At 49.0% G+C, this 15,424-nt stretch overlaps 1 protein-coding gene across 1 annotated transcript; it reads left to right on the forward strand.

Annotated features, from left to right (window-relative positions):
- The first annotated feature begins 563 nt into the window (after positions 1 to 563).
- Positions 564 to 10,822, forward strand: LOC119250252 (cytochrome c oxidase subunit 6B1). The gene is made up of 4 exons (XM_037518030.2): positions 564 to 647; positions 2,213 to 2,329; positions 5,423 to 5,523; positions 10,623 to 10,822. Exons 2-4 carry the CDS (start codon positions 2,224 to 2,226, stop codon positions 10,674 to 10,676), a joined length of 261 nt encoding a protein of 86 aa, XP_037373927.1. The 5' UTR covers positions 564 to 647; positions 2,213 to 2,223; the 3' UTR covers positions 10,677 to 10,822.
- The last annotated feature ends 4,602 nt before the right edge of the window (positions 10,823 to 15,424 follow it).

Genomic DNA, 15,424 nt, shown 5'->3' on the forward strand with positions numbered 1-15,424 from the left:
AACCAGACAGGTGGGCTTTTGGGGGGGGGGGTCCCGTTTTGGCTCTCCGCCAGCTCGCACTGCTCGGCCAGCTCTCGGAGTGCCTTTGGGTTTCCAGGTCGGCGGATCGGGTAGGACGCATTAAAGACTTTATTTCCCTATTATCTCCTAGAGTTGTACGTTTCCTCATTTCCCTTTCCCTTGTAAATAAATCTTTTATTAACCTTTTGTGTGTGCCTGCAGTGGAGTATAAATAAGTCCCTTTTAAGTGTGCGGGTGAGGACCCACAGCCAGGCAACCCGTTTTTATATCGGGGTTGCTCCGTAACACAAGGACCCAGAACACCTTTCTCCAGTTAAAGACCGGCAGGTGACAGCGCCTTACCAAACGCGGCAGGTCCCAGGTCCGAGCCATTCGAAGTGCCACGCCAGCACGGGATTGGGCCTGGAGAAATGATGAACAGGCATACAACCCAATAGGAGATCGGAGCTCGCGCGAGTGGGCGTGACCCGAATGGCTTCAGAGACCGCCTCCCGTGGGCGCTCTAGCCACACGGAAGACTCCTCTATAACCCGCCCGCCCCGCTTCCGGCCAGCCTTGATTCCGCTTCCGGTCCGACACTGGCGTCTTTGCTGAGGGTCACATTGAGCTGCGAGGGCCGTCTTTAGGTGAGTGCCGAGGGCTCAGGAGCCTAGGACCCCTTCCTGTGGGACCGAGAAATTGAACCCCTGTATCCCCCGAGAACGAGGTGGGGTTGCCGACCGAGAGAGGCCGGCTTCCCGGGGCCCTGTGTCCTGTTCTCATAGTGGTCTTAGCTCATGACCACGTCTGCCTCCTGAGGGCTGGGGGATGCCCCGAGCGGCTTGCATGCAGTCGTCGCTGCAGCCCTGTGAGCTAGGGCTTGTGTTATCCCTTATTGACGTTGAGGCCGCTGAGGTTCAGAGATTAGCAGCTCGGCCGAGGCCACACAGAGACCAGGATATGGACTCAGTGTGGGCTGCAGTGCGGCTAGTCTCCGGGCCGCAGGCCAGGCCTCCGGCGGCTGGCCTGGGTCTCAGCCTGGCTCCCTGGGGTCGGCCCCTCCTCCCCCTTGGACGTTGATGGGACCGCACTGTCATCCCGGATTTACTGTCATCCCGGTCCCAAATAGCGGGACGACATCTCGCGACAGCTGTTGTTCGTGTTCCCTACCCGTGTGTGTAACACCGCCACCTCCCCCCACACACACCCCAAAGACTGGTCTAAGATCACCACCACCACTACCTTAGGCCCATTGAATTTAAATTAACTCTGGCCTGTGCACTTCCCGTGTAACCCAGCCACTGGTTGAATTCTCTGGAATAGAGGCTGTTTCTCATTGCTGGGCGAAAAGGTTTTCACCTCCTTACCGGAGATTTTTTAACCCTGGTTCCCCAGAATCAGTCTAATTCAAGGGTGCTAGTACTCGAATGGGGTGGGAGGGATTCCATCTTACTTACACCGCTAAATTGAGATGTAGCTTTCCCTCTTCATGAATGAATACAACTTCAGTAATGTTACAACATCTGTGACTTAGCAAGTAAAGGCACATATTATCTTATATCACATTATGGTTGCACCTGTCACAAAATAGCATTTCCACTCATGAAATACACAAATTACTGAAAATTTGTGGTAGCTAATAACTCCTCTGCTCTAGGTAACCAGTTTTCTTTGTGACCCTGCGCCTTTTTAAAATGCGTTTAAATATTTTCCAGGAAAGGGTTTCTTTGACCCCTGAGGAGTTCATGGCACCAAAAACATTAAGAATCTCTGCAGTGTAGGTTATGTCAGTAATCAAAGGCAGCTCCACTTTTGTATGCTCTGTGACCTTGGAAGTCACTTAGACACCCTGTCCTTTGGGAAACAGTGACAGGAACAGTTTCATCCTTTCAGAGTGACTGTAGGAGTAAAGTGTGTAAAACACTGCCTGCCCTGTAGTAAGTGCTCAGTGACTGTTAGCTAGTGCTATTTTTGGGGTAAGATCTGATTTTAGCATGTTTAAGGAGTTGCCCCTCTCCCCTCAACCCTCCTGTGACTTCCTCATCTAGAGGTATGGATTTGACCTGTCTCTCACATCTGTATGTTGAGGGGTGGGGGTGGCTTGTCATACCTGGTGGCATTCTGTGTCTGGGCTTCCACTGGTCCTGGGTAGGCTGACACCCCACTTCCAGGCCCTGTAGAACACCTGCCAAAAGACACTCTTTGCCTGCAGGAGTCAGCACCATGGCAGAAGATATCAAGACCAAAATCAGGAACTACCAGACTGCCCCTTTTGACAGCCGCTTCCCCAACCAGAACCAGACCAGGAACTGCTGGCAGAACTACCTGGGTAAGCAGGGCATAGAAGGGGCTGCGGGGGGATACAGAGCTTCCCCTGATCACATACTTCAGGGTGACCATCTTTGCCTCTTCCTTGGGGGCCTATGCATCCCAGGTCTCCTGTCTTTTTTTTTTTTTTTTTTTTTTTTTTTTAAGATTTTTTATTTTTTATTTATGCAATAGCTGGGGTACAGGCCAGAGGCACGGGAGGGTGAGAGGATTCACCAGAGACAGAGCAGGGAGCAGAACAGCAGAAGGACCGAAATAAACTGCTGAGGGGAGCAGCGGGCGAGGCAGAGAGGTCTGCCACGCCATGTAGGAATCTCCCTGGCTGGCTGGGAATCGAACCCGCACTGCAGAGGCTGCGGACAGCTTCACAGCACTGCGCTCCTACTGCTGCGCCACCAGGTTGGCCCACTCCTGTCTTTTGTTCTGGATATCCTACCTCAGAGGGCCCTTGCCCCTCCTCATTAGCCATGCTCAAGATCTGGGCCAAGGTCACAGACTTTGATTCTTATAGTGGATTTCCTTTTTTAAAGATTGAGAGAGAGAGAGAGAGAGAGAGAGAGTGTGTGTGTGTGAGAGAGAGAGAGAGAGATAACCTGCACAGCATACATAAAAAAATATGTACAGCTAAATGACCATCTCTAGGGCCTCCTTGGTGGCCTAGGGTTTAAGTCTCAGTACTACCATTGAGATAGCCTGAGTTCGATCCCCAGCCAGGGAGCCACCCACCTGGCACAGCAGACCTCTCCTGTCTCGCCCGCTGCTCCCCTCAGCAGTGTATTTCAGTCATTCTGCCTGTTCTGTTTCCCACTCTGTCTCTGGTGGTTCCTCTCACCCCCAACACCTCTGGCCTGCACCCCAGTTCTTCTATGCAAAAATAAATAAAATCTTTAAAATAAATATGTAAATAAATGAAGACCTCTAAAGTGAATCCCTAATGTTAACTATAACCTGCATAAAAAAGCAGAGGTTGGGGCCTCCCCTCGTGGCACAGTGGTTGAGCGCTGGGTTGTGAAGCTGCTCACAGCCTCTGCAGCACCGATTTGATCCCTGGCCGCTGGCGAGGGTCCCACATGGCACGCAGACCTCTCCTGCCGCCCGCTGCTCCCCTCAGCAGTGTACTTAGTCAATCTGCCTGTTCTGTTCCCCGCTCTGGCTCTGGTGAATTCTCTCACCCTCCCACGCTTCTGACTGTACCCAGTGCTTGTATAAATAGAGAGAGAGAGAGAGAGAGAGAGAGAGAGAGAGAGAGAGATGAATGAATAAATAAATAAATAAATAAATAAATAAATAAATAAATAAATAAATAAATAAATAGCAGAGGTTGCCAGCACCCTGGACTTCCTGCCTGCTGCCTGTCCTGTCTTGAACACAACACCCTACTCCCAACGAAAGCTGTGACCCCACCCACTTAGGGCACATTTTGGTTTATTACCCACTTTAGCCTTGCCTCTGTAAATTTAATAACTCTATCCTTTCATGTTGCTTTTCTTCATTCAACAGTTTTTAAGATTCAGCCTCGCAGAGCATATGGTTTGCTCCTCTGCACTGCTGTGTAGTTTTCCACTGTTTCTTCTTATTTCCACTGTTTCTTCTTAGACACTTCTGTGGTTTTAGTTTGGGGCCCTCACAAATAGTGCTGCTGTAAATGCTCTCACAAATGTAATTTGATTTTGTATGCGTGCTTTTTCTCTCTAGGGAATGTGCCCAAGAGTGGAATATCTGGAGTAATTTTTTTTTAATTGCACATTTTTAAAAAACAGGTTGGGGTGGGGGAGGGACTGGACGAACGTGGTCATAGTTATAAGAGAAAGAAGCTCTGGGGTGTAATGTGCTGTGTGATGATGGTGTCCAGCTCTGCTGTGTGGTGTGTGTGAAAACTGTTCCAAGATTTCTCATCACAGGAAAGAAAAAACCAATTTTTTCTTCTTTTTTTTAATCTATATGAGACAATGGATATTAATTAAACTTATTGTGGTGGTCATTTCACAATATATGTAAGTCAAGTTATGTTGTATACTTTTTTTTAAAGAATACTTTTTTTTAATTTTTTTTTTTAAAGATTTGTTTATTTTTATATAAGAGCTGCATTCAGGCCAGATTTGCGGGAGGGTGAGAGGACTGATTCACCAGAGACAAGAGCGGGTTGCAGAACAGGCAGATGGGACCAAAAACACTGCTGAGGGGAGCAGCAGGCGAGACAGGAGAGGTCTGCTGTGCCACCAGGGAGGCCCTGTGTTGTATACTTTAAACTTGCGCAGTGCTCGATGTCAGTTACAGCTCAGTAAATTTAGAAAAATATGAAGAAACTAAAACCAGTACATCATGAGCATGTGAATGACTGAACAGTTTATAATAAATGCATATAATGGAAGAGTTCTCAACTATAAAAAATAGTATTTATTTGTTTGATTGTTTGTTTTTTGGTAGGAGTAAATTATTAATGGATACACCAAAAAAATCAAATTAAAACCAAATTATCCCCCTCCTATGTTCCTCTTTAGGACTGCAGTATCTTAACATCAAGACCATCTTTCCCTTCCCTTGCCCTGGTTCTGGACTCCCTTAATCCCTACACATGCCCCTCATGTTGCCCCATCTTTCCTCATCCCAGAATTTTCAGGTTGAAAAGCAGTTTGCTACGGTTTACAAATTCAACTTAGTGAGGTGTGTGTAGCTCTTTTTAGCATACATGGTGTGACTTCTTTGTGAAACTTGCTTTGTGTGGGTGTGTAGAACTGGTGAAGTAAAAATTATTTCTGTAAGTTTGATCAAAACTGTTCAGCCTTTGGGCCTTCCCGGTGGCGCAGTGGTTGAGCGCTGGGTTGCGAAGCTGCCCGCAGCCTCTGCAGTGCCGGTTCAATCCCCAGCCCCCGTATGAGGGTCCCACATGGTGCACAGACCTCTCCTGCCACCCACTGCTCCCCTCAGAAGTGTACTTCGTCAGTCTGCCTTTTCTGTTCTCCGCTCTGGTGAATTATCTCACCCTCCCGCAGTTCTGACTGTACCCAGTGCTTGTATAAATAAAATAAATCTTTTTAAAAAAAAAACTGTTTAGCCCTTGGTCTGAGCTGGCTCTGAACCCCTTTCTTCACAGACTTCCACCGCTGCGAGAAGGCGATGACAGCTAAAGGCGGTGACGTCTCTGTATGCGAATGGTACCGGCGTGTGTACAAGTCCCTCTGCCCACTGTCCTGGGTATGTACCTCCTACTAGTGCCCTTGGGATGCTGGGCCGGGGTGTCAGCAGAGGATAGTGAGGTGACTTGGTGGGAGCCCGCCAGCGAGAGGCAAGGGAGGACTTGGCATCCATAACCTTGGGACTCAGCTTTTCTTTCTAGAACTCCCTCCCTCCCCTCCTGGTCCTGACACTCTGAGCCAGACAGGGCTCTTCCCTTGCCAGAGCCATGTCACTCGTGCCCTCTGCAGATCCTCAGTCCTGGGTCCCTGTCTGTGCACCGTCTGTGCAACTCTGTCCTTTATTACTATAAACATTTTCAAATATGCACAAAAGTGATAACTGAGTGGCCCTCATTACCCAAATTAGTTTTTAGATTTTTCCGCATTCCCTTCATCTGCCCCTTTCATTTTTTTTAAACATTTATTTATGCATACAAGAACTGGGGTACAGGCCACAGGTTGGGGGCGTGAGTGGATTCACCAGAGACAGAGTGGGGAGCAGAACAGGCAGATCTACTGAAATACACTGCTGAGGGGAGCAGCAGGCAAAGCAGGAGAGGTCTACTACACCATGTGGGTCAGCTCCCTGACCAGGGATCAAACTCATGCCACAGTGGCTGGTGCTGCCTTGATAGCACTGAGACCTAAACCACTGTGCCACCAGAGAGGCCCCCCTTTTCCTTTTCTTATTTCCTTTGCTGAAGTATTCAGAAGCAAATCCCAGCTGTGTCATTCCCTTACTGCAGTGTGCGCGTACCCAAAATTACACACAAGGCAGTCCTTGCAACCTGATCTGATCTGTTATCCCCATTTATTACTCTCAGCCATAACTGTTTTCTCGTGAAGAATTTATACTTAAAAATGCTGTTTCTGGGTCTCCCTGGTGGTACAGGAGTTATTGTCTCAGCACTATCAAGCTATTGTCAGCCACTGTAGCATGAGTTCTAACCCATGTAGCAGGAGCTAACCCACATGGCGCAGTAGACCTCTCCTGTCTCGCCCGCTGCTCCCCTCAGCAGTGTATTTCATTCAGTCTGCCTGTTCTGTTCCCCACTTTGTCTCTGGTGAATCCTCTCACCCCCAGGCACTATACCCCAGTTCTTGTATGCATAAATAGAAATGTATCTTTAAAAAAAAAATTGTTGTTTCATCAAGTCAAAGACTCATTGACTCCAAGAAACATTTATGCTGGAAATGCATATAATGAACACGATAGTTTCAGAGCTGTCAGAGCAAATAAAACCATATGTCTCAGAATTAAAATAAGGTACTTTTAGAAAATAATGATGCTCCTTTAAAAACAAATATGATCACTAGAGTAAAATACAAGGCAGCAGCTTTCTTGTGCTCCCTAGCTGTGCTCCTGTGCACCTGTGCTCCTTGTGCTCCCCTGAAGTTACTACTGTGAACTGACCCCCTGGTCCCCATGTAAACTTCTCATACATAAGCCTTTCTGTGTGTGGCTGAGTCGTATGGTATAGTATGTTCTCTGACTTGCTTTGACTTACCCATGTGCCTTGGAGCTTCTTTTTTTTTTTTTTTTTAAATAACAGTGCATATAGATCCGCGTTATTTGTTTTAGTTACTTAGAGATGGAGATTATGTTCTAGTTTTTGAGTATTTTAAGCCTCCTTGATGTACATCTTTGGGGTGTGGTGTGTGCTGTAGCCAGGTGCAGGGTCCATGCTTCCAGTCCCAGGGCTGCCCCATGAAGTCTCCAAGCACTGGAGCTGCCCTTGTGAGGGGCATCAGATGGTGTTGCTCCGCCCCTCAGGGGCCTGCTGTCTGCCCAACATAAGTATAGTCTGCCACCCTGGTTGCTTTAGCCCAAAAATTTAAAGAACAAATAAGGTTTTTTTGGGTTTTTTGCTTTTTCTTATAAGCAATATAATAACTTCCCAGAAACTAAAAAATAGAGAAGGGCCACAAAAATGTTCCTCATCCTCCTGACCTGGCTGATAATATTATAGCAACTTCCAGGTATTTCCTGTGTGTTTAAAAAAGAAATCGATCTTGAATCCTGTCGTGTGGGAGGGGCGAGAGAGAGTCCGACACTTTCTATTTATGTATACAAGAAGTGGGGTGTAGTGCCAGGGGATGAGAGGATTCACCAGAGACAGAGTAGGGAACAGAACAGGGAGACTGACTGAAATATAGTTGCTGAGGGGAGCAGTGGGTGAGTAAGGAGAGGTCTGCTGCGCCATGTGGGTAGCTCCCTGGTGGAGATCAAACTCGTGCTGTGGTGGCTAGCAATAGCTTGATAACACTGACTTACTTTAACAACTGTCACCAGGGAGGTCCCCCAGTTTTTATTTTCCAATTTAAAAAAGCTCTTGAGTTTTGCAGTGGAAAACTTGTAGAATCTCCAAGCACGAGGTCTATATATAAAGTGAAAAACCCCTTGTCACCCCTTCTGAGTCCTAGTTGTAATTTCCCTTAGTTGTTGGGTTTAAATCTTCTGATTTTCTGTGCGCTCATGTCCATGGAACTCTGTTTGTCTACTTTTCCTTTTCTTCCTTTTTTTTTTTTTTTTAAGATTTATTTATTTACTCATACAAGAGCTGGGGTACAGGCCAGAGGTGTGGGGGGTGAGAAGATTCACCAGAGACAGTGGGGAACAGACAGAACAGGCAGATCTACTGAAATACACTGCTGAGGGGAGCAGCGGGCAAGTCAGGAGAGGTCTGCAGCGCCATGTGGGTAGCTCCCTGGCTGGGGATCGAACTCACGCTGCAGCAGCTGTGGACAGCTTCATAGTGCTGTGACTTAACCCCTTGCGCCACCAGGGAGGCCCTTGTCTACTTTTCTTATTGTCATGGACCGTGCTCTCGATGCTGTCTTGTACTTTGCTTGTTTTACTTATCGTGCATCATATGTCTGTTCTCATGTCAGTACAACCTGCTCAGTTATTGGGTAGTCATCACCTATAATACTCAAAAACCAGCCTCCCTGGTGGCGCAAGGGGTTAAGATGCAACCTGTGAAGCTATCCGCAGCCACTGCAGCACGAGTTCCATCCGTAGCCAGGAGCTACCCACATGGTGCAGCAGACCTCTCCTGACTTGCCCGCTGCTCCCCTCAGCAGTGTATTTCAGTAGATCTACCTATCTTGCTCCCCACTCTGTCTATGGTGAATCCTCTCCCCCTCCCCCACCTCTGACCTGTACCCCAGTTCTTATATGCATAAATAAATAAATCTTTTTTAAAAATTTTAAAAAATCTGTAGTGGTGACATCAGCCTCAGCTCCTGGCTCAGTGCTAATGGGAGTTATCTGTTTAGCAGTCCTCATTGTACATCAGTGAGTCACTAGAAACGGTGGGGCCTATTCTGAAAATGATCCTGAGTCCTGGAACCTTCACCACATGGAGGTTTTCTTGTAGCAACTCTCTCAGTTTCAGTGGGCATCCGAACTGGGCCTTTTACTTTGAGGTTCTTCTCCTTTGCACCTCTGATCAGGTGGGCACAAACCTTCCCTAAGATGCTGGACTGGTTAGAGTAATTCTAGTTCAGTGACTCTCCACCCCGGTTCCACGGGTGTCTTCCCCGCATCCTTAAAAGCCATGGCTGCTTAGTGGCTTCCTGACTGGCATGTTCCTTGGCAAAGGTACAGGAGCTGACAGGGGAGAGCTCTGCTGCATCCATGTATTCGCAAAAAGAGATAAATTCTTTAGACTATTTAGATATGTCACGTGAATGGGATTATTTTCTACTTATAACTTGGATTTATCTTTTTTCCCTTCCAAAAAAAAAAAAAAAAAAAAAGATGGGCCTCCCCGGTGGCGCAGCAGTTGAGTGCTGGGCTGTGAAGCTGCCCGCAGCCTCTGCAGCGCCAGTTCGATGCCCGGGCAAGGGTCCCACATGGCACGCACCTCTCCTGCCACCCACAGCTCCCCTCAGCAGTGTACTTTGTCAGTCTGCCTGCTCTGTTCTCCCCTCTGGCTCTGGTGAATTCTCTCACCCTCCCGCGCTTCTGACTGTACCTAGTGCATGTATAAATAAATAAATAAATCTTAAAAAAAAAAAATCAAAGTATGTTGGTGCACATGGCAGAATACAGAAAGTGCTCAAAGACTTACCAGGAAAAAAACAAGTTGCAGGAGAATCTCACTCCTGTCCTCCTTTTACAGAATTGAGAACAGGCCCTGAGAGATGCCTGTTTGCCCAAGTTCACCCAGCTAGGAGGTGCAGGAGAGGGGTTTCAGATTGTCTTCGATATCTTTTATCCACTGCCGCTAACACACTAAATAAATAGTGTGTGTGCGTGTGTGTAACTGAACACGCTTCTGGGTGCCTGTGAGAAGGTCCGGGAGCAGTGTTACTTCTGGGGAGCACATCCATCATTTTGGTGTGTATCCACACATCTTGACCAGCAGTGGGGTCACACTCTATTCAGTTGACACCTTTGTCCTTGACTGCTGTGGAGATGTGTTAGTGCTGGGGCATAGAGCCACCTCTTTGCAGCTGCCTAATATTCCCCCTTTTCTATTGTTCCCTTCCTCCCCCCAGATACTCATTTACTTAATAGAAGAACTAGGGTGTAGACCAGACATAGGGGTGTGTGTGTGAGGATTCACCAGAGACAGAGTGGGGAGCAGGACAGGTGGAGCTACTGAAATACACTGCTGAGAGGGGAGCAGTGGGCGAGACAGGAGAGGTCTGCTGCGCCATGTGGGTAGCTCCCTGGCCAGGGGTCAAACTCAGGCCGTGGTGGTGATAGCGCTGAGACTTAACCCCAAGGCCACCAGGGAGGCCCCTTTTCTCTGTTCTGACAGACATCACTGAGTGTTGACTCTGGGGTTCTGAAGCCAGCCACAGCCCCACCCTTGAGGTTCTTTGTGGCCCCAGAGACAACCCTGAAGAGTCTGGGGTTTCTGTCTCTCATTCCCCTTCCACCCCTCCCCCTCAGTAAGGCAGTACATTTAGGACAGTGGTTCTGTTCTTTCCGGGTTACTGCTGGTTCCCCAATACCTGGAGCAGTGCTGGTCCTGGCACATGGCAGGACAAACTGCCATGTTGACCGACGACAGACTGATCAAGTGGGCAAAGCGAGGAAGACAAAGGAGCCCCTCACCTGCCCTCCCCGAGGAAGACGGGACTAACCCAGCTGTCTCTCCACAGGTGTCGACCTGGGACGACCGCCGGGCAGAAGGCACGTTTCCTGGAAAGATCTGAACTGGTTCCACCCCGTCTGTCTGTCCTTTTCCCAGGGTGGTGAAGGGGGACTGGGCACTTGGCGATTCCCACCCTGGGATCCTAAACCATGGCTTAACTAATAAATACGCGGAAAAGTGTAAGACAGTGTCTGTGTAAAGCACTTAGGTGGTTGGACAAGCTGGGGTGGAATTGGTACCTTAGACAGCAAGAGGGATTTCAGAGTGGTTTCGGCCAGTTTTGGGTTTGTGTTTTGTTTTGTTTTTGTTTTTAAGATTTATTTTATTTATTTTTGCATAGAAGAACTAGGGTACAGGCCAGAGGTGCGGGAGGTGAGAGGATTCACCAGAGACAGAGTGGGGAACAGAACAGGCGGATCTACTGAAATACACTGCTGAGGGGAGGAGCGGGCGAGACAGGAGAGGTCTGCCGCGCCATGTGGGTAGCTCCCTGGCCGGGGATGGAACTCATGCTGCAGTGACTGCCGATAGCTTGATATTACTGAGACTTAATCCCTGTGCCACCAGGGAGGCCCTGGAGATCATAATTTTTCCAGAAATAAGTATATGTTATCTCTTAGAGACACAGACTTAGTCACACTGCCATTGTTATACCTGAGAAACAGCCACAGATTCCTAGTATCTAACCAGCGGTCTTCTGCACAATGTGTATTTCCCTGTGTTCTGCGGCTCCTCTTTCATGGCCATCTTGGTAGCAATTGAAAGTCATTTAAACAGGCTAGATGAAGAACTTTCTTGATGCCCCCAAACAAAAGCCACAGAACAGCTACCCAGAATGCCATCCACCAGATTTGTCAACAGGGAACTCCTAAGCCACTGACCAGCTGGAGCATCTTTGTCTCTGGGTGTTCCTCCAGCTCAGCCAACACACCTGAAGCGTGTTCAGATAAGCAGAGAGAGATCTTGTATTGAGGGAAAGTGGCCCTCGGGAGGAATCTAGGGCAGTGGCTTAGGAGGAGGCAGGCCTATAAACAGAGGCCCCTGGTTGAAGGCCTGTAGAAGCGAATGGCATTCGGAGGAAAGCACACAACACTGAAAATTTCAAAGGCAGGAATATCCAATGAAAAGTCAAAGTGCCAGATTTCCCGATTCCAGTTGCCCAGTTCTGCTCAGAGCACCCTTAGCAGTTTCCTGTGTGTGGCCTGTACATCTCGAAGCATGTATAAATTCATGTTTTATTTGTATCTGATATTTTACATGTATTTGATGAAGGTTTGCTACTATGACTCTCCTTCTGATCTACCAGTTGTCTTGCTCATATAATTCCTGCCACTCTGGCTACTTCAGCAGAAGAACTGAGCAAATGAAACATTTAAACACCCTAGGCTGGCTGCAAGCTAAAGGTCTTTGCCCTTGTTCAGGCAGCCTGAGAATGCCTTTTCCCCAGGTACCCAGGCAGTCCCTCCTTCCCATACTTGGCTCTTCTCAAATGCAACTTAGTGAGGCCTACTTAACCACAACTAGTTAGTTGCAATTAAGTGGGACTAGTTAAGCATAACTAGTTAAGCTTGGCCTCTGCCTCTTATATAAATTAGACTTGATCCTAAGGGCCCTAGGGAAGAAGCATAGCATGTTTCGGGTTCAGAACTAACCATAGTTCAGGCATCCCCCGGGGGTCTTGGGTGTATCCCCACAAATCAGGGGGGCCCACTGTAATTCAGTAAGAAGCCACAGAGTGCTTGGCCCCCATGACAGTTCAGTATACACTAGAGTGTATTTGCCCTTTCTCCTGGCCACATGATCCTTTTTTTTTTTTTTTTTAAATATTTATGCATGCAAGAGCTGGGGGTGCAGGCCAGAAGTATGGCTGGGGGGGCATGTGAGAGGATTCACCAGAGACACAGTGGGGAGCAGAACAGGTGAGAGGGGAGCAGAACACTGCTGAGGGGAGCAGCGGGCGAGACAGGAGAGGTCTGCTGTTCCATGTGGCTCAGCGATCGAACGCATTCTGCAGTGGCTGCGGATTGCTGCGTCTTAACCCCTGCGCCACCAGGGAGGCCCCTGGCCACATGATCTTTTCCCCTAGATCTGGCCCCATAAAAGAGCGACTCACCTCCATGGCGACTTAGAACAACCAAGGCATGAGTCTTAAGGGCAAACTACAAAATCATTTACTCCTCCCAAACCCTGAGAGATAGGTATTTATATCTTCATTGTGCATATGAATAAACCGAGGCACAGAGAGGTTAAGTGACTCATCCAAGGCCACACAGTAAGAAGCAGATCTGAGATTTCAAGTCACGAGGTCTGGCCCTGTGACCACATGTTACTGCCTGACTTTCAGGCTGGCTAGGTGTGCCCAGCAGCAGGGGGCAGGCCTGCTGAGGGGACAGAGCTGCTGCAGAGGCCCAACAGCTGACCTTGGTCCTGTAGGGTGGCCCCAGTCCAGAGCAGACAAATGGGCAGTGTTCAGGACAGGAATAGCTCAAGGGTTGGGAACCCACGTACTCAACGTTCCTGAGGCAGATGCAACCTTCTGCCCACACTACAGATGGCCTGAGGCCCACGCTGCCACAACTGCCCTCCTAGGAGGTCATTTCCCACAGTTCGAAGTCAATTCCTTCACCTCCTCTCCCATTCCAGAGAAAAGGGCCTGGAACAGAGGGAACCCAAGCCTCTGTCCATCCGGAATCAGCACTCACCCTCATGAGGCCTACTTACTCTGCCTGCTTCACGACTGCGCACAGACCAGGAGGGGTGTGGACCAGGTCTTGGTGACTCGCCCACTGGCAAATAACACACACCACAGTGGGTTCTGGGAGAAAAGGGAAGCCCAGCCAGATCATAGGCACCTTTTGCAGCTTGATGATTGAGTCAAGGATAAGTCAGGGCCAGAAAGAAGGCAAGGGAAGAGAAAGGCCACATGACTTCCCATGGGGTCAGTGACCTCATCAATGGCAAGAGGAGAATGGACGTGGCTTCCATCAGCAGGACTGTGTTATGTGGCATGAGGGACAGCAGCCTCCCCTGGCAGGATTATTTTTTTTAGCACCTTGGCATCCTGGTAAGCAGCGGACAGGTGTCCAGGGCCCAGTTCTGTGCCTCCCTGGCTTTCTCCTCTTCAGGCCTGAAACCATCCTCACCTGCATAACCACTGTCCACATTAGCAATGTTTCCCTATTTTACTGTCTTCATCAGTGTAACTTGATTATTTCAGGAAACTCTTGTCCAGAAGATAAAAGTTGAAATAATTCTAGTTTATTCCTGGAAGCTTTCCGGAAACTCCAGGATGCCAAGAGCGATACAGTGAGGGCACCGCCCAGAATACTCCACTAGAACGCCACCAGATGGCGCCCCTTGGATTTCGAGCAAATGCCAGGTGCTGTTTCTAGATCTTCTTGGAGCATGGAAGTAGGAGCTGGTGCAGGATGTGGAGACAGCAGAAAGACAGGTACCCACTCACCTCCACCCCCCACCTTTGGACCTTTTTTTTAAAAAAAAAAAAAGATTTATTTATTTATTTATACAAGCACTGGGTACAGTCAGAAGCACGGGAGGGTGAGAGAATTCACCAGAGCCAGAGCGGAGAGCAGAACAGACAGACTGACGAAACACACTGCTGAGGGGCGCAGGGGGCGGCAGGAGAGGTCTGCACTCCATGTGGGACCCTTGCCTGGCGGCCGGGAACTGAACCGGCGCTGCAGAGGCTACCGGCAGCTTCGCAGTCCAGCGCTCAACCGCTGTGCCACCAGGGGAGGCCCGCCTTTGGACTTTAAAAAGTACTTGTCCAGAAATGGGTGGCTGATAGATTTTGGGGGGGCAGCTGACTCTCAGCTGTCATCTCATTGACTGGCCTGCTCTCTGACCTCAGTCAACACCTAAGGCGCTCTAGCTTAGTGCACTGCTGTCTGCAAGTGGCCCTCAGTCCAGCAGACCTGCTTGTGTCCCTGCACTTACTGAGTACCCACTTCCAGGGGCCTGAGAGTGTGACCAGGACCGTGTGTTTCAGGCATTAACCTGGCCTCGGGCCTCAGATAAAGCTTCCAGGAGGGGGTGATGCTCGCTGCTTCTGCAAGGGACTTCCAGGTGCTCGTGGGGAGAAGGGCTTTGGAGGGAGTAGGAACAGCACATGGACCAGCATATGAGAAAGAGAACAGTACTTTCAGAGAACAGCCAGGCCAGGAGAGGCCGGGTGCAGAGGGGTAACGAGGGCAAGGAGAAACCAGCTAGAGCCTCTCTAAACTCTTTGCTACCTTAATTTTTTTTTTTAAAGATTTATTTATGCATACAAGAACTGGGGCACAGGCCAGAGGTGTGGGGGGTGAGAGGATTCACCAGAGACAGAGTGGGGAACAGAACAGGCAGATCTACTGAAATACACTGCTGAGGGGAGCAGCAGGCGAATCAGGAGAGGTCTGCTGCACCATGTGGGTTGCTCCCTGGTGGGGGATCGAACTCAAGCTGCAGTGGCTGCAGATAGATAGCTTCATAGTGCTATGCTTAACCCTTGCACCACCAGGGAGGCCCCTTTACCTTAATTTTAAAACTTGTTTTGGCTGCCTCTTGAGCACATACAATTTTTAAAACTAAGGTTCCCCTGGTTAGAACATAAATTCCTAGATGGTCAGAGTGAGTGTGCATCTTTCTCCAGGCGAGCCCTCTCCTGCTCCTGCCAGAGAGCAGCCCAGCCCAAACTGGGGCTCTTATGACCTGCTCCTGGCCCACATCATAGACACTTCAGCCCCTAAGCAGGCCCTTCTGTGTCAGCTGTTGTGTCCTGGGGAGGAAGACATCAGTGATACTGTCACC

Source organism: Talpa occidentalis, unplaced genomic scaffold (assembly GCF_014898055.3).
Source record: "Talpa occidentalis isolate TD23 unplaced genomic scaffold, MPIMG_talOcc4v2.1 talOcc4.17, whole genome shotgun sequence".
Taxonomy (NCBI): Eukaryota; Metazoa; Chordata; class Mammalia; order Eulipotyphla; family Talpidae; genus Talpa; species Talpa occidentalis.